The 27416-nt window shown below is 38.2% G+C and overlaps 1 protein-coding gene across 8 annotated transcripts in view; it reads right to left on the minus strand.

The window, feature by feature from the left end:
* erg (ETS transcription factor ERG) overlaps window positions 1-27046 on the minus strand; it is a 43685-nt gene extending 16639 nt beyond the window's left edge. For 2 of the 8 annotated variants that reach the window (XM_058412125.1, XM_058412119.1), the window contains exons 1-2: window positions 26851-27046; window positions 11083-11167 (exon numbers count right to left, since the gene is read on the minus strand). In XM_058412125.1, coding sequence (XP_058268108.1) covers window positions 11083-11130 — 48 coding nt within the window. In that variant the 5' untranslated portion in view covers window positions 11131-11167; window positions 26851-27046. Of the gene's footprint in view, window positions 1-526; window positions 719-8365; window positions 8523-11082; window positions 11168-26850 lie in introns of those variants that run through there. The other 6 variants (XM_058412120.1, XM_058412117.1, XM_058412124.1 and 3 more) reach the window with 6 other exon arrangements.
* Between the last annotated feature and the right edge of the window lie 370 nt (window positions 27047-27416).

Below are 27416 nucleotides of genomic sequence, written 5' to 3' on the forward strand. Positions count from 1 at the left end.
ACGAAGCTTCTATTAAAGCTTACGGAATCAATACAAACCCTATAACAAATTCCTCTAACACCATAGCTAACAACAGCTGAGGTTTAAAATCAATTTCAAGTGACATGAAAGGAGTGATAAAGCTGGTAAATATTACATGTTTGGTATTGTTAGACGCTTGTGTCTGGAGCATATTTCGTCCATTGTTTTTTTCATAAACTCAATATTCATCCTCAAGGATAGTATGGTCACTTCCAGAATTTAACAGAGAAATTGTTTGTTTGTTTGTTTTTTTTAAAGTGTTGACCCAACTGGAGATGAGTTTTCAGTATATATATCGCGGTTGTTGCTCTTTTGTCATTATGCTGATGGTTATGCTAAACAGTGCGGACAGTCCGAATAGGAAAAAGGAAATTTACAAAGCAGCAAAAAGGAAATCTTGTTGCATTGCCATGGCAAGAAGGGTGTTACCCCCTCCTGCTCAAATCTGTTCTATGAACAACCAAAGTGATTTTATTTTTTAAGTCATGTAATTTTAAAAACTTACCTTGATAGTGCTCGCCATTGTAGCACAGGACTATATAGTCCTGTTTTCTTAAGAAAAAAAGAATTTCAGTTGCAATATGTATGTGTGAGGTTTGTTTTTTTTCTGCCGATGACTGTGTTAAGTTGAGGTTCCACTGAGCAGTGTTTGGAGCGGATGAGATTGTGCTAATGCTGGAAGTGAAGTCAACCAATAGCAGGAAGAGCTTTCTATTGGTTCTGGCCGACACAGCTCGAAGAAACAGGATATTTGGGAGAGGAGAGATAAGAAGGTCTAAAACAATGTTGGTATCCTGTAAAAGCATGTATGTGGTTACTTTAAGAGAACTTTAAGTTCACTTCACCTACTGCGGGGTGTCCTGGAGAAGGGGCGTGCGTCCTGGATAGCGCGATTGTCTAGTAGAATTTACGTTTCTACTCTCAACTGTTAAAGATCCTCTCAGAATATCCATGATGTTTCCAAAACGTATAAATATGTCTGTCATACGGATTAGATTGCGAGACTGGTGTATAATGGAAATATCCTGGTTAAGTATTTTGACTTAATATGAACTGAGATCTGACTGCTTACACTTTAAAATGTGTGTTAGGTAAAATTATGGAAAGCTATAAAACTGAAGAAGATGATGATGAAGAGGAAGGTCAAGAAGAGAAAGAAAGAGAGGAAATTGGGAAGGCTACACGGGCTAAGGAAAAAAGGGAAAAATTTTTTTTTAAAAAAAGGCAGCAGAAAAATATTAAACTTTTGAGAAGAAAAATCCATATACCATGGGGCGGTGGTGGCTCAAGTGGTTAAGACTCTGAGTTGCTGACTGTAAGATCAGGGGTTCAAGCCCCAGCACCACCAAGATACCACTGTTGGGCCCTTGAGCAAGGCCCTTAACCCTCTCTGCTCCAGGGGTGCTGTATCATGGCTGACCCTGCACTCTGACCCCAACCTCCAAGGATGGGATATGTGAAGAAAGACTTTCACTGTGCAGTAATGTATATGTGACAAACAAAGGCTATTTCTAATATACTGCGAAGTAACTGAACAAAAGTACGGAATATTCTTATTCCGAAAGTATTAATAATAATAGTATTGCAAAGTGTCATGAGGTATAGTGTACACACTGTAAAACATGATCGAGCTATTAAGTCATGTTATGTCTCTTTAGCTCCAAATATCATGACAAATTTACTTCAAGTAAAGTTTGAAAGTTTTCAAAAATTAAACTTAAAGTAATTCATTGTCTTTACTATTTCTAAGTTGAAACAAAGCTTATCTACGAGTTGAGTTTACTCGATTTTTTTAAGCAGCAGGACTTTCGTGTCTAAGTTTAACCATCTTGAAATGTCTTACAGTGTATTAGACTGTGGAATGCTGTATTATGAATGAAACAATGTGCTATAGATAGACAGATAGATAGATAGATAGATAGATAGATAGATAGATAGATAGATAGATAGATAGATAGATAGATAGATAGATAGATAGACCTGTTACAGGCAGGATGCAGAAGTGATGATTATATAGCTCTGGAAAAAAAAGAGACCACTGCAAAATAATCAGTTTCTTATGTTTTTTTCTTACAGGTTCATGTATTGGTGAGATGAACAGTTTTATTTCATTTTCAATTTTATTTTTTCAAAGAAATTGTGTTAATGCTTTGGCTAAATAACGTTAAGAAATCAGTATTTGGTGGAATAACCCTGATTTGCATGCGTTTTGGCTCCATGCTCTCCAGCAGTTTTTCACATTGCTGTTGGGGAACTTTATACCACTCTTTTCGCAAAAAAGCAAACAGCTCAGCTTTGCTTGATGGTTTGTGACCATCCATCTTCCTCTTGATGACATTCCAGAGGTTTTCAATAGGGTTCAAATCTGGAGATTGGGCAGTGGTCTCTTATTTTTTTTCCAGAGCTGTATAGTGAGTATTTGTCAGGGTGCAGGGGGAGAGTTGTTGATATAATGAAGTAATACAGTAGACAGGGATGTAGGGAGACGTTGTGTACATAGATATTCTTCTTGCAAATAAAAACAATTCCACACAATTCAGAACCTGAACAAGTCGACCAAATGGCAAGCTGCTTGCTATACGTGTGACACAGCTGCCGTTAAACAGCAACTTACACAACTTACATAAACATACACAACTTCAGAAATCGCCTTGTGTATACTGTATGTGTGCATGCCATACTGTAGTGATGTTACAGTGTGTGTGTTTGTGTGTGCGTGTGCTCAGCGGTGTGTTGATGCTTGTGTGAGCAGTGGTGCGTTTCTGGGCTGCAGATGGTATTGTGTAATGGCGGTTGCTTTGAGGAAGTTATGAAGTAACAAAGAGGAGTTTAAAACGTTTTGTAAGCAGTTAGTGACAAAAACACTTTATTCAGGTTCAAACTGTCAGTCTATTTTCAGAAGGACAAAGAGAAACTTAATGAAACATTGATTAATAATTTCAGCGTAATCATCATGAATGTCTGCAATGACCCTGCAACTTAGTTGGATCTTTGAGAATGCAGTTTTTTCCCTCTAATGCTCTGAAGAGATTACATATAACAGATTTCAACATATCTGATAGTTGGGAACAAGGCAATAAATATTGCAAGTGTTTCAATTCTGCAACAAGATGAAAGCAATAGGACGGAAAAAGAAGGACAAAAATCTCCACAGTTTGAACATACACATGAACCCTGGCAAATGGGGGGGGGGGGAACTATTATGAAACCCATATTCAGAATTTCTTGTAGTTTCGACGAAATGCACTACTACAATAGAAGCTAATAATTCAATAATAAACGTTATGATATTTTATGAGGTCCAGTTAAGGTCTAAACATCTTGCACTTCTGTTCTCACAAATGATAACCTGTGCATAATCATTAAATGACTTTAACTACTGTAATGTAGTGATTATTCTGTACTCTCTTATGCTACTTTTACACGTACAGCGACTCGCAGCAACAAAGCCACCAGAGACAATGAAAGCCGCTTTTAGAGACATGAGCGACTATAACTGTTGGTGACTGGACGTGGGTGTGTCCAAGAAAAAAAGTTATGCAAATATGGAGCAATTTGGTGCCGAGACTACAAATGGGAATGAAGACTGTAAAGCGTACATAATCCGTGGCAAAGAATACACACCGCTGCTCCATCTCGCATGATATAATGCAGAATTGCGGTGTTGAATTTTATATCAAAACACACTCCATTCAGAATGCGACATTTAAGTGGCAAGAAGACTGCATTGTCAAGAGGAATGCTTGTGTTGCGCCCCCCACTGGTAAACGTTATTACTTTGGCAGCTGCATAGGCACGACTGCTGGTGACTTCAGTGTACAGCAATATTAGCTATAAAATTAGCTAGCTTTAGAGAGAAGACTTCTATCTAGCACCTTATAGCAGGGGCCGTCTACTGGAGGACTGCAATCTGGGTGTAGATCCAGCAAAGGAACAAATTGAGCAACTGAATAACTAGTGTAGCATTAAAAAAAAAAAAAAAAAACCCTGGCTCAGACTAGTTTTCAGGTTGTTCAGACTAGTGGCTTCTGTAGCATATGTTCATCTCATATGTTCATCTCAGGCCATTTTACCTGAAGGTAGAAACACTCATGAAGAAGAGTTTCCACAGACTTTTATAGATTTTTATTTTCAATTGCCCTCTCTGGTCTAATTGGAGAAGTGATAAGTTGGTTGATTTAAAAAAAGAAAGTCAATTATTGAAAATGTTTAAGGACATTGGAAAGAGAAGTATGTGTTTATTCTCTGCTTTCAGTTCGAAACAGATGCCTCATCTGTTCAGAGTCCGTGGCTCCAGTCAAAACAATGCAAAACAAAACATTACCACTTATTTATAGCCATGGACTGATCACAAATAGCTTTAAAACGAATTAAAAAAGAAACTAATGTCGCAGTTCAGTCATGGTAGTTGCTTATCCAGAGCTTTGTAAGCAAAGGGGTTTATGTAGATGGACCTTCACAGATTGTAGTGAAGACAAAAAAAAAACAAAAAAACCTTGGTTTATAATAGTTTCTTTTAATGTAACAGATGATCTAAGAAAACCACTGCATTGTTGGAATACAGAATTGTTTTCTGTGTGAAATTGGGGTTGTGTGTAGGAGATTATATGTTGTGTAATATGAAAGGGACGTAATGCCCTCTATATCTCCGTCTCCTTTTTGTCTGCATTTCTCCATTTCTCTTTTTCTCTCTCACTTTCTCGAGTGACGCTTGATTTTTATGGCATCCTGCAGGATGTCTGTAGGAAGTCACCTTTGCTCTTTCTCTAAGTGAGCCGAACGGCTGAGTCTGTGTGTGTGTGTGTGTGTTATGCAGTGGAAATGCTCTTCAATGGGGGGCTGGGAAACAGGGCAGGGCCCTTCCACAGGAATGTCCTGTACAACACACACACACATACGCACACACACACACCTTTATCACCACTATAAATACATATTTCAATGGGTCTTCTCAGCTCTGCTTTCTATGCAACATTTCCTTAAGTCTTATTCAGCTCAGAAAGTATGTGAAGCAAGTGCGTAAATACGCTAATTTACACACACACACACTCTTGTCACTTGGTGTACACACAATGGTGATTCAGGGACACAGGCCAAAGAGCATAAAAGCATTTGGTGATCAACTCCCTGCTCACAGCACCTCCTACAGACTTACACTGTTACTACAAAAGGGTCAAGAGAGTATGGAAAAACCAAAGGGATAGACAATAATGGTGTGTGTGTGTGTGTGTGAGTGTGTGTGCAGCTCTCTGTGGCCTAACGGTGGTCCATGAGGCCCTGAGGGTATCAGATTATCATCATCTCTGTCTGCAGCCTTTTATAGCGATACTTACTGCACTAGTGAAGCAGACTTTAAGAGCTCGTTTATACCCGCTTAATGACAGTAGTCTTAATACAGGCACATTCATGGCGCATGACACTAGGATCAAATCTGAGCCAACATTTACGATGCACTTCTCATATTGAGAACCTGGGTATGGAAATAAGGTTGCTGCATCCATTTAACAAGTCCAGATGTACTTGGTAAATACCAGTGGCAAACCTGCATTTTAGTTTTAGGGCTTCAGTAAATTTGATGCTGTTAAGAGTACCATTTAAAATGGATTAGATCTCAGTGTGTACATTAGCCATTACACAGTCTTAAGACAAACAACTTAAAATACTGTTGTTGTTTTTTTAAAACATAGATGCACTACATAAAAATAACTAAGACAATTCAGCATGACTGTGTCTAAGTCTATAAAGAAACACTAAGCAGCCAGATGACTAATTCTCACTGTTAAACGATGAATTAGGATATTTAATGCGTAAAGTGACCAAGCACTCTATCTGACCAAGCCTACCTGTTACACAATGTGTACATGTAAAATGTAGTATCACTCCATGATAAGTCCTTTTATTAAAAACTTTTAAATATAAATGTGAATTTGTATAATTTATATTCTGATTCTAATTTAAATTCCTTCTATATTTCCTGTAAAGCTGCTTTGCGACAATATCCCTTGTTAAAAAGTGTTATACAAATATATTGTTTATTTATTGTTAACTTGAATATTAAAAGAATTTTCTCTCTCTGTCATACTGATATCTATCTATGTATCTATGTATCTATCTATCTATCTATCTATCTATCTATCTATCTATCTATCTATCTATCTATCTATCTATCTATCTATCTATCTATAAATATCAGTAGTGAATTGGATTCATAAGACCTTCTGTCTAGCTTGCTATTCTGTCTACAAGAATGATGATTATATAGACACTTGACCTATAACTTGCAGATTTTTGCAGATGGGTTTTTGTCCCCTTCTCTGAAGGCTTTCTGGTAATTACAAACAACTGTCTTCTCATTATGCAATAGGTGGAGAAGATGACTGGAAAATCATGTATTTAATAATCTAGCGTGATTATAAGCAAATGGTATCACTCTTTGATATGAAATCTATTGAACTTCTTGTGCGATGGTTATTGTTCCAGTTTTGCTACTCCTGCTTGGTTTTCCCTGAAGTTTCCATGCAGTGCATTAATATGGAGTAACTAAACACACACACACACACAGTTACTCAGTCACTACAGCTTTATGGGCTGATGAATGGTGATAAAAGAATTTCTTGCTTTGTGTGTAAACCAGGAAGTGGTCTACAGTAAGTTGCATGTGAGTTGCACTTGGCTTCATTTCGGGCAACTCAATCTAGTAAACCCCGGGGAAACCCACTGGCACTCTTAACTACTGCTCTCTTTCTATCAGCAGCATGTAAGGTTACTGGGACGCTACTCAAAAATACACAAAAGCACACACTCAATCACTGAAACACACACATGGACATTCACATAAACGGTTCTTTGTTGCTACAGGAAATCATGGCTGAAGGTATGCTGTGCCAGATGCCCTGAGGAGAGGAGAGAATTCCTGTATTCTCACGTTAAACGGAGGAGAGAGAGAGAGGGAGTTTAATATGAGATGTACAGCAGGACTACAGATAGAAAATCACCGCTGTGTAGTTTAAAACCTTCTGAAACAGTAGCAATTCAGCCCTACACATTCTCTCCTGCCTACATTTATTACATTCATATGTAGTCGCAATGTTTATGAGGAGATTTCATATGAGCAAGTCACACTTCTGCTATCTTTACTACGTCAGAAGTGGAAATTGGCAGCTGAAGCTAAGTGTAATTTTAGGTATTGAGTCTTTGCTTAGAGGTTTAACAACATGTCTGAGGAAAATATGGATTTTCCTAATAGTTCCTCCTCTATTGTTTTCACTGGCATTAGCTGTTTAAATGACTAGATGGCTAGGTGCTTACTAGTTAAATCATTAGCTTCAGTTATTCGCTAGCTTCCTTGCTTAGAAGTTAGCTCTGTTTATAACATAAACACATAAAAATGAACGATTTATTGCATCGAACATTCTCAAGAAGATTTCAATTGGAGCTTCAATAGTAAGACACTAAAGCTTAGTTGTTAATTGTTTAAATTAATTGACAATCACAACTCATTAGTGAGCGTTTAACGTATTCAACATATATACTTAAATATACTTTTGTAAAGGTTTTTCTGATTACATCAAACATGAGCAAATCCTTCCGTCACGCAGTTTGAGAGCTCAGCGGGGTAAGAACTATTATCCCCTAGGTTTACTCTTACACACGCACACATAAAGCCTTTCGTCTACTAAATATCATTAGATTCCACGCTGCCCTAGGTTGCATTAATTCACACACATCAGAGTCTAGAAACATCCACAACACTGTACTAATGCCCAGTTTTGAGAACTTAATATTCTTACTGCAAGCTTTCAGACACTGCATGCACTGTGTGTGTGCGTCTGTGCGCTTGTACGTGTTTCTGTGTGTTGGATGCAACAGCCTATTTCATCTTCACAGTGGAAACAAACAGTCAGTCTGGAGAGCGCACCACGGTGTGAGCTTTATACTGCACAGAATACAGATGCTTACATATAAACACTTTACCTGATAAAGTTAAAGGTAAAAACTCTACGCAATACTGAAACAAGTCTGCACAAAAACATAAGCTGATGCTGCATGTGAGAACAAGAGCACATGCGAGAGGAGAGGAGAGGAGAGGAGAGGAGAGGAGAGGAGAGGAGAGGAGAGGAGAGTGGATGAAAAGAATGAAGAGGAGTGAAGAGAATGCAGAGTGGAGGAGTGAAGAAGAGAGGAGAGGAAAGGAGAGAAATAAAAAGGAAAGGAATGAGTAGGAGATGAGAGGAATGGGACAGGGAGGAATGAAGAAGAGAGGAATGAATAGGAGAAGATATGAAATGAGAGAAACGAACAAGAGCGGAAAGGACAAAAATGAAGACTAAAAGACAGCCTTTACCTCAGAGAACGTCTACCCTCTTGCCACAGCGAGCTCATCTGTGCTGGCCTGCTTGCCGCCACTCTGCACATGCAAGTGTGTGTGCGTGTGTGAGCCAGCGTCTCTGTCACAGCTTGGCAGAGGCCCTACTGGAGGACTCCTGGATAACAAATGTCTGGGAGTTCGGCAGGTTTTCTGCACATGCTGTTCACAGTGAATGTGACCAGACCACAAGTCTGTCCCCTTGACACACAAGCACACACACAAATAAGGAGAGAAAAAAGACCAGAAAGAAGAAAGCCACGGTCTGATCCCTGCGCAAATAACATTCCTGAATGCCAGATTTTTTGGATCGGCGCACAGACCTTCTGGCATGCTCCTGTAGTTGGAGTAAGGACAGGGATAAGGTTTAGCTGCTTGGTGTGTTTATATGTATTTGTATAAGTTCATGTAAACTTACTTATACTGCACATGCAATATCTTTTCTTCCCCATCTTCAGCCTCTGCAGCAGAAGCCTCAAATTGAACAAGACCACATACAACATCATGTCTGTCCAAGTGTGAAAAATGTGTTGAAGTTTCTTTTCAACACACAAAAGCGTCCGAACATATCACCCATCTCCGCCACAGCTGGTCAGTGGTGATGTATAAAAGTAGTGGGAATTGGCAGAAGCTGTAACTCTGCTTTGATGCTTTGATGAGATGCACTGTAGCTGTTCACATAGTAAAGCTGTTTCGTATAAGTTTAATAAAGCCTTTTAGTATTAGAAATTAGTTTGGCATCATAGTGGAGTTATATCTATGTATTTGGGAAACATGGCTGTAGAGTGTTGCTTTATAGTGTTGCTGCTTCACAGCTTCATGTTCATTTAGAGGTGTGTGTTCATAGTGCCCTGCAATGGGCATGAATGGTAACCCAGACAATAAATATGAATATAAATATAATTCATCAAGTTATATACTAGGGTTTTTGGAGGGACATTGTGGCTTGGGTACAACATATGCCTCACACCTGCAGGGGTGGGGGTTCAATGTATTCGAAGCTTGCATGTACTCCCCATGCCTTAGGGGATTCCTATGGTTACCCTGATCTCCTCCCTCAGTCCAGAGACATGCATTGTAGGCTGATTGGCATTACTCAATAGTGTGTGTGCAATTGTGCCCTGCAAAAGTAGGATAGGAGGTGTGGAGAATAGATGGAAGTTCTGTATATTGTCGGTTGATTGGAAGGACTTCAAGTCAACTTGAAGCTGCTCACTACTACACATGGCAATGAAGCAAGATCTCTCATAGAAGAAACAGCTATTTTGCATTGCGTAGATCATTAAAATGAACTCCCTAGAGACCAGATTGGATTAAAAATTTGTAATTTGTTTTCCAGTTATAGACTAGAACATGGTGGTACATATATAAGATACAATCAGGTTACTGTCTTCAAGCCTGTGGCCAGAAAAGTGTAAAAACAACATCAGGTGTTCTGTGGTCCACAGGCTTAGACTACTTGTAGCTGAACCAGCTACATTTTAAAGTACTTTATCCAACAGTGCTGAGACAGCACATTTCTGTAGCATCACAATTTCTCTGAGGTCACATTAAAAACTGCAACATCCTCATCTCTGTCATAGCTTGACAAACATTTCATGATGCACAAGCCAGTCTTTACTGTAGCACCAAACTCTAACCACATGTAGACCAGGAAAAAAGATTTCATGCTGCTGATAGGAAAAATGCACATGTTCCAGGAGATGAAGATGAGCTAGAGATAGCTGGGTTTTGAGACGGACTGGGAATTACACAAGCACTTCTTCAGCTGTGGACCGTAGTCAGCTCAGACTTCTGTTGTAGTGAAGGAAGTATACATCAGGAGCACAACAGCTTGGCTGAAGGTTAAGTAAAATAACATTCAGCTGCATACAAGCACACTGTCACACCTGAACCACATGCTGAATTGTAATCTTTTCCACATCTGTGCTTCCTAACATAGTGTGAGATAATGGAAGTGTGTAAGAGAGAAATCTGTATTCATCTTCTTGTTTTTTATATATACATACCTGTCCACTTTAATAGGAACAATTGAACATCTGCTCATTCTCATAATTATCTAATCAGCCGACCATGTGGCACAATGCACATAATCATGATACAGTTACTGTTCACATAATGACAGAAAAAGTGAGAGCTTTGTGACTTTAACATTGGCATCATTGTTAGTGCCAGATGGGCTGGTTTGAGTAATTCAGAAACAAACTTTTTCCAGTCTACCCTGTCCCGTTTCAGTGAGTCTGTGCCAATGATGGCCTCAGGAGTGGAACCTGATGTAGTCTTCTGCTGTTGTAGCCCATCCACCTGAAGGTTTGATGTGCTGTACATTCTGAGGTGCTTTTCTACTATAGACTTCTTGTCAGTTCAGACCAGTCTGGTCATTTTCCTCTGATCTCTCTCAGTACCCTCTGCAGACCCTATGCACCTAGAGAACTTCTCTGTACTTCTAGAGAAAACCCCAGGAGATCAACACTATCTGAACAACTCAAACCAGCCCATCTGGAACCAACAGCAAACATTTTCCTCATTTTCATGTTTGATTTAAACATTAACTAAAGCTCTTGACTTGTGTTTGAGTGATCTGATTCATTTTACTGCTGCAAAATAACTGGCTGATTGGATAACTGTATGTTATAAGTGTGCATGAGTGTCTATTAAAGTGGAGTGTGTGTGTTTATGTGTGTGTGTAAGGATACCTTATGACAGGCTGTGTATGGCTCTGGCTCTGTTCCAGTCTGGACCATTTCCTCTAGGAGGCATTGAAGATCTCACAACCTTTACCTGAGACACACACACATAGAATGCTCAATATTAAAATGTTGGACAATGATACTGCAGTGAATTATACTTCTTATGAGTCCACCATGCAGCAGGTCAGCAGTGCATCCCTACCACCAACACATGAGGACCTCCCACATCCTAGATGAACTGATTAGTAGAATAGTCTCACAAGTTACAGTCATCAAGACCAAGATCTGCCTGCTTTCACTGGCAGTGCGAACCAAACATGGGCCATTGTTTTGGTGTGACACATAGAGTAATTTTACTGTCAAAATAGTGCTACAATAACTGTGTGCAATCTGGAAATAGCCTGATTCGCTAAGGTTCAGCTGAGGTGAAAAATGCTGTGTTGGTTAGATCTGAAAAGCTCATTGTTGTCACAGTGTTTAAAAAGTTTGATTCTCCATCTGATTTAGGAAAAAAAGCACAGAACTGTATGCACATGGATATGTGGACAGCAAATGAGCATGTAATGACTCTGTTGGCCAGATTCTAATAGTTGTGGCCAGCCTAAATGCGCAATATACATCAGACAGTCTGGGGCAGAGCGTCTGACTCTGAAAGCCAAAACTTTGTTTATTTTTAGCAGTCGATGCCCAAAATGTGTTTACTTTTGTTTATTATTTATATTAGAAGCAGTGCCAGTATGTTGGGTTGAGTGCATGCTTCATCAGCATCCTCACCTGGAAGGGACCTACAGTGGAAATGAGGCTTAGTGTGTGTATGTGTGTGTGTGTGAAGGAGGTGGAGGGGATGAGGCTCATGCAGAGTGAGGTAGGACAGGGACATGAGGCATGTTTGAAACTGTCTAGTCATTGAACTCCTCTCCACTAAATGGTAGAAGCATTAAAATAGGCAGTGCTGTAGCATCAGCCAGATGATGTCAGACAGCGCTCCAGCCAGCCCTTTTTCCTCAGTGGGCATTCCGTGGTGTCTCTTTTCACTGTTCTGCCCTCATTTTCGTCTCCTATCTGTCCTGTTTCTTTCTTTTGAGGTTATCACAATAAAGCGCACAGAGCTTAAAAATAACACAAAGAGAATTCCAGAAGGCTCACAAAACTCAAGGAAGGCTCCAGAACACCCACGAAACACAGCCACTGGAGGACGCAGTGCAAACATTCACAGGCAGAAAAGTCTCTGGACCTTGCGATCCAAATCCATTCCCATAGCAGACAATATCCAGAATTAACAATAAAGCATGTTCGGACACAAGTGAATATTCTCCTCCAATTACGAATGCTTAGCGAACTGTGCTTTCACTTCTAAACATACTGATGGTTGCTGCTGGTTGGTAAATTTGACAGTCATGTCATTTCTAAGCTATTATGGTTTACACAGGCATGTCTTTTTTTTTTTTATCCACAGAAGCCATGTGGGAAATCGGCTATACCGTGCCATAACATGCAGCTCCACTTTCCTACTGGCTGTTCATGATTGCTACGCTCAGTATATGTGAGAATGTTAGACTATAGTAAGCTTCGTTTGGTTTAAAAGGGAAACGCTAATGATGCAGCACAGTAGATTGTCCCATATTTATGCTAAGCAGATAATACTGTAATAGTACACATCAGACAGAACTACAGACATTCTGTTGTGCACATGAGGTGGACTTTGCTTCACTTATGAATGTTATGAATGCTTTGTTTTTTCTATTTAATATCCGCTTCAGTGGGGAGCAGTTTAAAATCCAGAGCCTCTGTCTAACAATTAAAATTGTATTCATATCCAATAATAAATACCTTAATATCATAATAATTAATATGGCATTACTTAAGTGTTGTATCTTTAAATTATACAATCATTTTTTTGGACCTCAGCGTATTAATATTATCTTAATAGCAACTACAAACATTCATACAATTACAACTACTAAAATATTGCCAATATACTCAAGACCTATTAGACGTTTTTTCAGTGCTTGCCATCATTGGATTATTGGAGTGTGAACTACATGCAGATGATTTGCTGTATCTGAATGGGGTGATCAGAAAGCCAGTTTAAGCAGGTGCATATAACCAGTCTCTGAATACACACTTCCCGATGTAAATACTGATGTAACTTTTGGATATAAGTTGGCAACGATGAATATGGCTCTTATTGTACGTCATATTTACTAATGAGAATGACTGAAACTGGTGTAAAGTTAGTGTAACTGTACACTGTACTGTATTGCTAGTTCATTTGGCAAATGGTCAAGTGCCATATAGTAGCTGGCCAACTAAATTTACATTTATGACATTTGACAGACGCCCTTATCCAGAGCAATTTACATTTATCTCATTAAAAAACAACAACAACAATAGAGGGTTATGGGTCTTGTTCAGGGACCCAGTAGAGGCAGCTTGGTGTTCCAGTGGTTCAAACTCACAACTTTCTGATCAAATGTCCAACACCGTAAACCACTGAGCCACCAATTTCCACTAAATGTTACGTATTTACACCAATGTAAATAAAGTCACTTTGTTAAATTTATCATGCTAAGTAATAAGTAGATCGGATGCTAGCACATTGTGTTATGATCTAATTCTTGATTTATCAGTTTTATCAGTGCATCAAAGGGCACTCTGTGTGTGTGTGTGTGTGTGTGTGGGCGTTCGGTGAATTATGTTACGCATAGTGAGCTCACGAAATGTAAAAATAAGCTAAATTAGTGTAAATGTTTGCAGAACATTAGTGTAGTTAGTGTGTTATTAAACTCTGTGTGAGGGCAAATAAGGCAATTATCAACTTTTTTTTTTTTCTACAATTGTTCATAATTTTTTACTGAACAGATTTCTTTTCAAACAAACATTAGGAGCAGAGAACATGTTTTAATGTAGTTTTTTTCTTTTCTTTTCAATTTTTTCATTAGAAGGAGAAAATGCTGCCACAGCAGTTTAATGCCATGAGACCAACTGAGCACCAAACCTCATTTTGTACCATTTAGTACCGATTTAAGAACATTTTTATTAAACAACCCACCCACACACACATAAAAAGTCAGACCTATTAAAAAAAATCAAGATTTTGTTTTTTATGATACTGATATATTAGATTGTATTGTCCATATGGAATCACCAATGGGTTTAAAAATTCATACTATTTAACTGAAGTGAGCTTTAGCTGTAACGTGGCATGTTGTGTGTGTGTCTGGGACTGTGTGTGTTTTCAAGTGTGTGGTCTTATCAGACTGCTTTAATAGTCCTTAAAGAATTACCCCACTTAGCAAATTAGATACATATGGTTGTGTGCAACTCTATGGTTTTTATTTGGCTCATCAGAGCTATTTTAGTATATGAGCACTCCCCAGCTTTGTATGCTGTACTTGTGTGCGGTTAGCCTGTGGTATATCATCTAATGCTTTACTGATATATATGCCTACATCATAATGGCTCCACTCACAAGGCTGCTACGGTTCACTTGTAATTTAGAAAATCTTTTCAAACATTGAATGACTTCATCAGAGAGAAATACAGACGTACACGTAATGACAAACAGTTCATCTGAACACATGATCCACTGTAAAGAATCCGATCACAAATTCAACCCAACTATTTTCAGGTGGGTTCTGCTTTCTTGCACGGCAGTAGCAGTGGAATATTATTCTATTTCTCCAGTTCGACAAATCAGTGCCTGTATTGACCTGTCCTTGTGTTTTTTAGTTCAAGTCTCTCCCCTCTTAATATAGAGAACCAAAAGCTGCACAAAAATTCATTTTAATGCTAAGCTTTTAATTTTACGACTGGCAAATGATGTTTGTGTGGCCGTCTATGAAATCACTTTGGATATCACCACAACTAAAAGGTTCAAAAAGGACCAAAAGTTAAACTAAATGATGTGGGAATATGTGTAAAGACTATACGCAAACACTGAGGTAAATGCAGTCGATCTGGCTAAAGAGATCCAAAACCTTGCGAAACCTTTTATTATCTGTAATTATTATCTCATCGATCTCTAAGAGCAGAATTAAGGGAAGAAAATGGGCTCATGTTAAAATGTTTAAATGTTTATCTGCCCCATACTAATGTTCAGAACAGTTCCCTTCTAAAAGTAATTTATTTCCTGAGGTTCACATGTAGGTATGCTGAACAACTTGACGCATAGCAGCTTTGGAGTCAGGCCACGTAATTTTTTTTAATGTCAGCATAAGTATTGGAACAGATAGTCTTAAAGTAAATAACACTTATTTTGCGGTTTGCATATCACTTGCTCGCATTAGCCGCATCTAGTCGGCAACCCAAAGACATCCATTCTTCTTTGTGAGAATTTTCCAGGTTTTGTACAAGAGTCTTGGCCAGATATTTTACCCCGATGAACTCATTTCTTGTTTAGCAGTATGTTCTGGATCATTGCCTTGCTGCATGATGAAGTTCCTCCTGATTGTACTAGATGCATTTCTCTGTAAAATGTTTCTGTGGACTTCTTAATTCATTCTGCTGCTACCATCATGAGTATCATCAATAAAGATTAGTGAGTCTTTTCCAGAAGCAGCCACGCAAGTCCAAGCCATTACACGACTTCCACCATTGAGCTTGAGTGTTTTGGATCATGAGCAGATCCTTTCTTTCTCCACACTTTGGCCTTTCCATCACTTTGATAGAGGTTAATCTCGGTTCCAGAACTTTTGTGGCTCATCTTTGCATTTCTTTGTTAATTCCAGTCTGGCTTTCAGAACTTTACAGCTGAAGAGTGATTTGCATCTTGTGGATTTGTGATCCATTTACCCTGCCCTGGGCAGGGTAAATCTGCTTTTGAGATACTTACTACTAATCGTTGTTGTTTTTCTTTGCCAGCCTGTTCAATATCTCGTTGTTAGTACACCAGTTCTTTTTCAAGACATTCTAAATTGCTGTAGTGGTTGTATCTTGAAGTAAAAGGCATATCTACTGCTGAGCTTTAAGCTTGCAATGGAGTTTACAATCATCACAGAAAAAAACCTGGGCTTCAATTGTTTGGTGAAATATTTTTGTACATAAAATTATTTTACAGATCTGGTCAAATATATAATAAAAATATAGGATTGCTGATGATTTTTTATTAGAGTGAAAAGTGATTAAAAATGTCTTTGTGTCTATCCAAGTTATGTTTCTTTTTTCCACTAGCCAGTATAAAAATAAAACTAGTAAACTCAGCTGCTAGTTACTTAGATAACTGGAATCCAGCTATAAATGTATTGAGTTGATCTTCTCATAACTGGTTTAATCTTAAATCACCTGTGGCTATCCCTCGTCATAGTATCCGTTCCATTTGTGGGGTTTAATCGAGTGAAGAAACTGGCACAGGTCTATAACTATAGGCTTCTGTTTTCAAACCTCATGTTCACTCCCAGAGCTGAAAAGACTGACCAAGCATCAGTGAGTGAAAATCTGAGTCATCTAGAAGGTACTAATGTGTTGTGCCATGACATACCTGGAACAAAAAAGACATCACTGTGTTTGTTGGACACAGATAAACTGAACATAATGTTAGGAAAATGGCAGATATTCACAAGACTTTCTTAAAACTTGAGGAAAGTTTCGAATTAAAAATGAATATGTGTTTTCTGCATGCATATATATATATATATATATATATATATATATATATAAGCTGCTATAAAAGATACATAAGAAAATTAACCGGTAAAGTCTGACAGAATTTTAATTTGACTGGAAACTGCAGGGGTTTTTTTTTGTTTTTCAATAAATAATTCAGAAAAGACAAGCATTTAGACGTCTAAAAATACACCGCAGTTAAAACACTAGCAGATTTACATATGCAATGAATACTGCTGTCAATTGCTTTGCACACCTGCGAGTGCACATGTTCTGAGCATAATAGCAGAGTTTAGTCTTCATGGTAAGCTGCAATAAATAACATGATTACTGCTCATCTGACTCCACCAAACGCATTCGTCGGATATTTCAAGAGCCAAATTATTCAGTCTTTCCAAAAGTTAGCCACAATCCTCCCTTATTTCAAGTGAAAACACTTGAAAAGAGAGAAGGAGGTCCCAGCAGACCAAGTGCACGCAGTGTGTCAAGCCACGTGAGAGAAAGCAAATTCAAGAACTAACCAAGCCTGCTAGTGTACTGCTAGTTTTGTCATCAGATTTCACAGCAGATCTGTGACCAGAGCCCAGTAAAGTCTCCAGGAAAAAACGTTTGATGGCCAAGTGGATTCATTTACGGCTGAAAAAAGGCTGCACTGTTACTGCGCAAAATGCTCACCCCTGACTGTCATTCATCTGCTAACACTCTAAACTACAAAGTCCTAACCAACCCAAGTGGAATAAATACAAATAATAACTTTATCATAGACTATTTCTATCTTTCAGTCGATTCAAACTTTAAAATACACTAAATAAGGTGCAAATCAACTCAAACTAACAGAAACTGGCTCAGACATAAACACAAATCAAATGAAACTTGACCAAACTAAAGTTTAGAACGAATCTTCTTCTTCTTGTTTCGGCTTTTCCCTTCAGGGGTCGCCACAGCGAATCATCTCTCTCCACCTATCCCTATCTTCTGCATCCTCGACACTTACACCCACTAGCTTCATATCCTCATTTATTCCATCCATATACCTCCTCTTTGGCCTTCCTCTTTGCCTCCTGCCTGGCAGCCCCATGTCCAACATTCTCCTACCAATATACTCACTCTCCCTCGTCTGGACATGTCCAAACCATCTTAACCTGGCCTCTCTAACTATGTCCCCCAAACGTCCAACATCAAGTCAAACAAATCGACTCAAATCTTAAACAGAGACTTGACAATGTAACTGCAAATCAGATCAAACTTTAACAGAGGCTAACTCAAATCTTAGTTTTTTTTCACTCAGCTTGAATGTCCTTTAAGAAAAGCATTAAGTGAAGTGAATATTCTGAGACTTTCCTTCATACTAGCATTGCAAAAAAGTTATATTATCCTTCCTCTCACTTCCTCTTCCTCAGTTTGTCATATATATATATATATGTATATATATATATGTATTTTTTTTTAATGCACTAATTGTTTTATGCACTGATACTTTGCCATTGCACTTGAGCACAAGTTCAATAAGGGAACACAGCTACACAAATAGAAAAAGAGACCTCTTCTGCTCACATTCACATGACGCTTGATGTGGAACCTTATCAGCTCTACACAGTTTGTGGGGAAAAAAAGACTCTATTGATAATTATACCCACAATATGTAGTTATATTCCAGCAGGTCATGGTGGTAGGACAATATTTAGTACTTTACCCTGTGTTTTTACAGATTCTGCATCATTCGAATGTAACAGGAAGTGTGTTGGAGGATGTCTTGGGTTCAGTGGAAACACAAACACCACCTTCCCTTGCACATTCAGGCTACACTGTTAGCTTATCTCTGAAGAAACACTGAGTGGTAAATAAATTAATGACAAAATCCAGCCACTTCTCTCCATTTAAACTGAAGCTATACCAGGCAAGCATGCTGAAGGTGCTTTCTCAAATAGATACAAACTGCTGATCATGTCATTTCACTGGACACCAGACCTGACAAAATACAGATTACAAAAATATTATTCTTCAAGACCGTGGTTCAATATTACACACGTAACTATGGTTAATCACTAGACAATACGTTGTGCAAAATTTTCACAATACATAAAATGAATAAATAGTTTTTTATAATAAATAGTTTTTTTATAATAAAGTGTTTTATTTTATACACTACATTTGAAGATGTGTAAAGTGTTGGCCGAAGTGCTGCACAGAAAACTCCAGTTGCAATTAATCTACATTAAGAAAATAGAAATGTATTTTCTTGATACAATTCTAAGAATAATTTGTACTGGATTAAAACTGGATTAAAAAAAAAGGTGTAATATAAAATTAAATGAACTAAATCTGAAATAATAATGAAAATAATAATCTCAAAAATAAGCTTTCACAGCAATTAAATGGGAAGAGATCAAATTTGAAAGCTCAGATCAAATGACTTGCAGAATTATTAGGAGGCTCATTTGCAATCACATTACAGCTAGCACATTACAGGAGAAGATGTGTGACACCGTTTATGTAGGCGAAAGAGTTAATGACTCAGTTTTGTTTTTGTTGTTTTGTATTATAAAAACCTACAAACAACAAGAAAAACAAGAAAAAAACAGTGAAGTTAATCTCATCCCTGGCATCTCTAGAAGCTTCTGAGGCCAAACTCCTGTACACAGATTGTTAAAGCAGCACATGCAAAGACACAGAAAACAGAATCGAAACAGCGACTGGGGTCACTAGGGTCTAGTGATTCAGACTGATGAAGCTGCTGGCCGATAATTTTTTTTTAATAAATGGTGCAGTCTGAGACATTATAAATGTATACCCTTTGGGCTACATTTTTAAGGACTTCACCAGTCCATTCAACCAGTAAGTGTCTCTGTACTACACTTGGAGTACATTTGAGCTGTGGTCCAACTGGCCAGGCCTCTGCCCTGACCAAAGCAACTTAGATTATTATCCGCTCTCGTAAGGTCCTGAATAATATATTCTTGTTCTTGGAACTTTAGATATTTCTACCCATGCTTCTCTGTCTGATGTTTGCTGTACATACAGTCTCTCAGTATGTCTCCTCTGTTTGCCCATCGAACTCTGCAATTGTGCTCTGGTGTTTCCCAACCGATTGAATCAAGAACAATTAGTTGAAGGAACACTGTTTTCTGGAGCTGCTGTACGAAATAAACCAGTGTAACACCAAGAAAATGTGAACTAATCAGTCCTCACACAATCACAGAAGACCAACCAACAGCCTGACCTGTAAGTCTATGTGATATTAGTGCCCATGCACTTACAAACACACACATACACACACTCAGCTCCACAGAAGTAGCTCTCGAATCTCTTGGCACCTCTCAAAGTGTGGGAGCACAGTCCCTGTGAAGGAAATCTAAAATTAGTTTTTACGGCCTATAATAGAAGATTTACAGCACAATGTAATTTGCAGTCTCCATGCGCACTGTGGCAAAACTGAGACAAACACTTATAGTAGGTATGGAAAAAAGGACACGTCTCACTGAGCATCCTCACACACACGCACACACACCTCACACTCAATGTTCAGGCAGATTGATGAGTGAGTACGCAAGTGCAGCTACACATGCTGTTACACATGATCACACACGGACACACATGGTTTCAATTAGACCAATACACTGACTCAGTGCCAAGCGTAGGGTTTACCACTTCATTCCTTCCTCCTGGTTCAGGCATTACGGACAATCTGAATGGGCCCGGCACCATTCCTGTGTTTTATATGGTAGCTGTTAGCATTCTAGCGTATCAGGGTGTGTTCAGTACAAGGGTATTGACACTTTACACAACCGAGACACAATGACACAATCAGTTTATGAACAAACACACACCTATCACTTTACAATGCAATGTGGGGACTAAACAGGAAGAAAAATCAGAGCTCAGATCACTTTATTTTATCTCATACAAAGAGGAGAGAGAGAGAGAGAGAGTATAATATAATGTGATATTTTTCACAGACTTTCCCTCAAGTTAGTTCTCCCGATCACACGCTAGCTAAAAACCAGAGAAGGCTACCACATGCTCCATTGAAACAGTTGAAGCAGTGAGTAAAGCAGTGAGTAAAGGATGAATTGAAGTGAAAAGGCGGTGCAACACTTAGAGGAAAACGCTATCCTCCCAATTCCTCATGCATGAGCTCACAGATGCCCATGATTGGCCAGTGTCACTGAGATTCACACCAAAAAAGACCAAGAAGTACAATACTGTAAATTTATATCTTTACATCTGATGGCACTTTTTGTACATGTACATGAATGTTTGTATCAATATATTAATTATATAATTACATCTAACATAAAAAAAACAGAATGTCTGTTCTAATATTGCTATTATAAACAAATGAATAAATAAAGCTGAAAAGCAGTGCACAGATGTATATATATATATAAATGGAAGTGCCAGAGAGCCAATAAGATTGCAACTTAAAGCCAAGTGTACAAAAGATGTCATGACTGAGGTTTGTTTTATTTATTTGTTTTCGGAAATATTAATATATTACTATTAATATTACTAGTAGCGACAATACAAGCTTACTTTATCTACTTTTGTAACTTAAAGGTGTTCATTTATAGGTGTTAGCTAGATCTTAAGCTATAATAGTAAAAGTACACCATGAAGTCATATAGAAAGCTATATCAAACTAGACAGATATCATATAAAAAAAATCAATACTTCATATATCATTTCAAAAAATTAAACTAGACAGATACAATTTTTATTTAAATAATTATAAATTTAAATAATTAATAATCGCATACAATAGAAATGCATTTTTTTTATTTTGTTTTTAAGTGCAAAAGTGTATTCCTTAAAGTCTTTATAAATAAAACTTAGTATAATCCTCATTCACAGAAATATTTCACTTTGAGTAGAATTCTGATGTGATCGATTTCATTTAATATAAAAAGGAAAGAAAATAAAAACAAGCGCAAAAAAATCTATGAGAGCAAATATCATTTCCAGTTTTTTTTAAATCATACAGAAAATCTGTGTCCATAAAGAGAAAAGCCATATGTGAAAGAATTATTGATGTCTCAAAGAGAAAATGTGAAAGGGAAATGGAGAGAATATGTCTTTCATCATCCTCCCTTCTTCTTTAGCTCAGCCAGATCTGAGAGATCTGTTCAGCCAAAAGCTAATCGAAAAGTCGTGAAAAGGGAGAAGACAAGAGAATGGAGTTGGCAACACAGTGTGATCTGTATTATGCATTTCAATTTGCCTTTTGTGACGACCCAGGAAGATCTTAACTTACCATCTTATGACTACTTTGTGTGTTCAATATTGTTAAAAAAAACAAACATTCGTAATAGAAATCTGGGGTGTTTAAACATCTTTGAGTCCAGCTGACTTCAGACTCTCTGAAGTACAACTGATATAATTAGTACAATATGTGTTTTTCTTTAGAATATCCTACAGTGTTTTGTTTTGCAGACATGGACACCATGGTACCTAATCCAAATGAAAGTCCGGACCATGGTTTACCAGCAGAACATTACCTAGAGCATCACACTCCCTCGGCCAGCTTGCCCTGTTCCTATAGTGCGTCCTGGTGCCATCTCTTCCACAAGGAAGTGATGCACATGCACCTTGCCGTCCACATGAAAATGTAATTCATCAGACATTCTTCCTTTGGCTTATGGTCCACTTCTTGATGCTCCATTGTAGGTGTTTTTGTTGCCGGACACAGGAGTCTGACTGGTCTGCAGCTACTCAAGCTGTGCCGCACTGTGTGTTCTCACACCTTTCTATCATAGCCAGCATTAACTTTTCAGCAATTTGTGCTACAGTAGCTCTACTGTGGGGTCAGACCAGACAGGTTAGCCTTCACTCCCCACACACATCAATAGGCCTATGACACTAGCACAGGTTTACCAGATTTCCTTCCAAAGACAACTTACGGTAAGTATTGACCACTCCACCCTGAGAACACCTTAGTGTTCTATCCATCATAATTCGGCCCTTTTCAAAGTCACTCAGATCCGTACACTTGCACATTTTGTCTACTTCCAAGACATTGACTTCGAGAACTGACTGTTCACTTGCTGCCTAATATAACCCACCCCTAGACAGGTGCTCTTGCAATCAGAAAATCAGTGTTATTCACTTCAGCTGTCAGTGGTTTTACTTTTGACTGAGACTTCTGTTCTCTCATTTCTCTACTAAAAGCTACTCCACCCCTGATTTTCTTTCCCTAGAAACAAAATGTATCATTGTTAAATTATTACATTGTTAAATATTATTCTGGTTACCATCCACTTTATTAGTGGACCTGTACATCTGCATCGTTCATGTCATTATCTAGTACGTCAATCAGCACAATGCATAAAAAGTCAAGAGCTTCACTTAATGTTCATATCAAACATCAGAATGACAAAAAAAAAAAGGATGATCTCTGTGACTTTGTTCGTAGCATGGATATCAATACCAGTTGGGATGCTTTTAGTCTTTCAGAATGTTCTGACCTCTTGGCAGTTTCATACATAATAGTCTCTAAAGTTTTCCCATAATGCTGCGATAAACAGAACACTGTGTAAGAGACAGTTCAGTGGTGAAAATGTCTGGTTGAGACGAGCGGTCAGCTGAACATTGGCCAGAGTATGAGCTGCCTGTAAGGATATAGTAACTCATATAATCACTGTTTATAACCGTGGTCTTCTACAGTCCAGTTTGGGTGAGTCTGTACCCATGATAGCCTCTTGATTCTTATTTTTGGCCACCTCATGGTTTGATGTATTGTGTTCTGAGATGCTTTTTTTTTGCTGTTAAGATTGAGTTACTGTACTATATTCCTACTATATTTGAGTTACTATACCATATTCCTGCCATTCTTCTCTTTCTCTCTCTCATGAACAAGGTCTTTCAGCATGTAGACCTTCTGCACACTGGAAATTTTTTTTTGCTTGCACCATTCTGGGTGTAAACTGTTGAGACTGTTGTATGTGAAAATCCTAGGAGATCAGCAGTATCTCAAATACTAAAACCAGCCCATTTGGCACTAACATCCGTGCCACGGTTAAACTCACAGAGATCACATTTTTCCCTGTTCTGGTGTATGATGTGAACATTAAGCTCTTGACCTGTATCTGCATATTTAGCTGATTGGATAGCTGCTTAAATGAGTAGGTGAACAGGTGTTCCTTATAAAGTGAAAAATGAGTGTATAATCTTCTTGTTGTCGCAGTTTTTTCACAAATAACTAACATTCCCCAAACACCAGACATACAGACAATATACAGTATATACAGCTCTGGAAAAAAATAAGAGACCACTGCCCAATCTCCAGATTTGAACCCTATTGAAAACCTCTGGAATGTCATCAAGAGGAAGATGGATGGTCACAAACCATCAAGCAAAGCTGAGCTGTTTGCTTTTTTTGCAAAAAGAGTGGTATAAAGTTCCCCAACAGCAATGTGAAAAACTGGTGGAGAGCATGGAGCCAAAACGCACGCAAATCGGGGCTATTCCACCAAATACTGATTTCTTAATGTCATTTAGCCAAAGCATTAACACAATTTGTTTACAAATTATTTGCATTTAGTTTTATTTGAGTTATTAAAGCTCTGCAAATACTGCATGATCTTGGGTTATTTTGATGTGTTGTCATTTCCTTTAAATATACACTCTAAATAACAATAGCTATATTTAGGAGAAATAAAGCAGTTCACAAAAAATGAAACAAATCTCACCAATACGTGACCTGTAAGAAAAAACATAAGAAACTGATTATTTTGCAGTGGTCTCTTATTTTTTTTGCAGAGCTGTATATAGTCAAAGATTTGTAAAGAAAAATAAAAAGCATGAAATGAATACACACCGATCAGGCATAACATTATGAGCAGTGAGAGGTGAAGTGAACAAGACTGATGATCTCCTCATCATGGCACCTGTTAGTGGGTGGGATATATTAGGCAGCAAGTGAACATTTTGTCCTCAAAGTTGATGTGTTAGAAGCAGGACAAATGGGCAAGCGTAAGGATTTGAGCGAGTTTGACAAGGGCCAAATTGTGATGGCTAGACCACTGGATCAGAGCATTTCCAAAACTGCAGCTCTTGTGGGGTGTTCCCGGTCTGCAGTGGTCCAAGGAAGGAACAGTAGTGAACCGGAGACAGGGTCATGGGCGGCTAAGGCTCATTGATGCACGTGGGGAGTGAAGGCTGGTCTGTGTGATCCGATCCAACAGATGAGCTACTGTTGCTCAAATTGCTGAAGAAGTTAATGCTGGTTAAAAACAAATGGTCATAATGTTATGCCTGATCGGTATATATACTACATGTTCCCCCTTTACATTGCCAAGTTGCGTGCTTCTATTTCCTCAACAAAAGTTATGAAAGGCGGCCAGAAATTAGACCCTCTGATTGTATGTCTAATTTTCTTCAACTTAAGATGGTTTAAGTTTTGACATCTTTTCCATACAACAAAAGCACAGTCAACCTTTACTTAAATCTGTTACTCATCAGACTCAAATGACCTATTATGAGATGTGTCACGTGTCAAATCGTCTATTAAGAGATGCATCACATGCCAAATTATCTATTATGAAATGTATCACATGTCAAAATGTCTATTAAGAGATGTATCACGTGTCAAATTGTATGAGATGTATCACGTGTCAAATCGTCTATTAAGAGATGCATCACATGCCAAATTATCTATTATGAAATGTATCACATGTCAAAATGTCTATGAAGAGATGTATCACGTGTCAAATTGTATGAGATGTATCACGTGTCAAATCGTCTATTAAGAGATGCATCACATGCCAAATAATCTATTATGAAATGTGTCACGTGTCAAATTGTCTATTAAGAGATGTATCACGTATCAAATTGTCTATTATGAGATGTATCACGTGTCAAATTGTCTATTATGAGATGTATCACATGTCAAATAGTCTATTATGAGATGTATCACGTGTCAAATGGTCTTATTATGAGATGTACCACGTGTCATATTGTCTATTATGAGATGTATCACGTGTCAAATGGTCTTATTCTGAGATGTATCACGTGTCAAATGGTCTTATTCTGAGATGTATCACGTGTCAAATGGTCTTATTATGAGATGTATCACGTGTCAAATGGTCTTATTCTGAGATGTATCACGTGTCAAATGGTCTATTAAGAGATGTATCACGTGTCAAATGGTCTTATTATGAGATGTATCACGTGTCAAATGGTCTATTAAGAGATGTATCACGTGTCAAATGGTCTATTAAGAGATGTATCACGTGACGTCCATTAAAACGAAACAGGGTGAGAAGGGATTAAATAAAAAAAGAGCACTGGTCACTTTATCAGACTCGTGAGCAGCAGTCACAAAAGTCTGTCTGTGAGAGTCGGTTTATTTTACTGCTGTTCCAAGAAAAGCTTTTAAAATAAATAAATAAATAAATAAATAAATAAATGAAACATTAGCCCAACTCAAAAAGATGGCTTTGTCGTCTAGACATTTTTTTTTATAGCCGTGAATGTTAAAAGGAATCAACTTCAGGCTCGAAAATGAAGTTTTGGCCACAAAGAGTGGAAATCCCAGATGTTTTTCCTCTTCTAGAGAAAAGCTGTTGTTGTTTTGGTTCTTGTCTGGAAACAGCAGCATTATAGTCTAAGCCTGGTGCAGGACAGGACAATAACACCACCGGGTGTGTAAGAAGAGCTCGAGTGTCTCTGTATAAAGAGGTGTGAATGTCTAATATCATTTCTTTTTTTAAAAAAAAAAAACACAAATTCACAGAAACCTTCAGCGACATATGAAGGTCGTCTACACGGGAGATGTCGAGAGCTCTCCCTATCAGGATGGCTTTTGACCTGAGTGTCACCCGAAACAACACCCGAGGGTCAAGTCCCAAACCGCACATTCCCTTCCTAAGTAGTGTCTCAACATAAAAGGCTACACGACCTCTGTTACGCTTACCTGAAAGTGAGGCACGGTGACATGTGCTACGTCCCAAACGCATGCAGTGAGAAATAGGTACGGTTATCTTTGTAGTAGTTGTAGGCGACTTGGAAAATAGTAAGCCAGCTATGATTGCTAAGGTCGTCTTTAAGACGTAGTTTAATCGCAGTAGGTAAGTATGTGGATTGGGACGCAGTCTACAGCTACATCTAGCGCGCAGGCTGTCACTGACCGGCGGAGATTTCTTTCCTGAAGTCGGTAATGTTGTGATGACTTACCGTTAGGAGAGGAAAAAAGTCCAGCTGTTTGTGTGCTGCCTCCTCATGCACCCGCGCTGACGGTCTAAAAACATTAATGCTGTTTATGAAGAAAAGGAAACATAATAATAAAGCTTCCTCGAGTCAGAAGGAGCTCAAACGCCAGCAAGTTTTACAGCATACTTCTGTAGGTCGAGAGAGAGAGAGAGAGAGAGAGAGAGAACCTGAACTCATACTCTTTCCTGACTGCCCTTTTGCCTGTAACTGAAATGGGGTGTGAAGTTTTCCCAGTATAATAACCATAGATCCTAGTATCAGCGTTTGTGGTTGTACAGCCAGCTTCAGACTCTTTATGAAAATGAATAAAAAAGTTAATAGCCTATTTAAGAACTGACTTTTATTTTATTTTATTTTTTTTCGTAACACAGTATGGCACCTATAACCTCTCCTGGAAAGAATATCAGCACATGTTCAATAAATCTGAAGGAATATTGAAGCACTTCTCCATCTCCTTCATTTTCTCAGGTTTGTGCATGCGGATGCAGCAGGTTTTCTGTAAGCTACTGAGAAAAAATGATATTAAACCG

The sequence above is a fragment of the Hemibagrus wyckioides genome, linkage group LG16 (genome assembly GCF_019097595.1).
Source record: "Hemibagrus wyckioides isolate EC202008001 linkage group LG16, SWU_Hwy_1.0, whole genome shotgun sequence".
Classification (NCBI taxonomy): Eukaryota; Metazoa; Chordata; class Actinopteri; order Siluriformes; family Bagridae; genus Hemibagrus; species Hemibagrus wyckioides.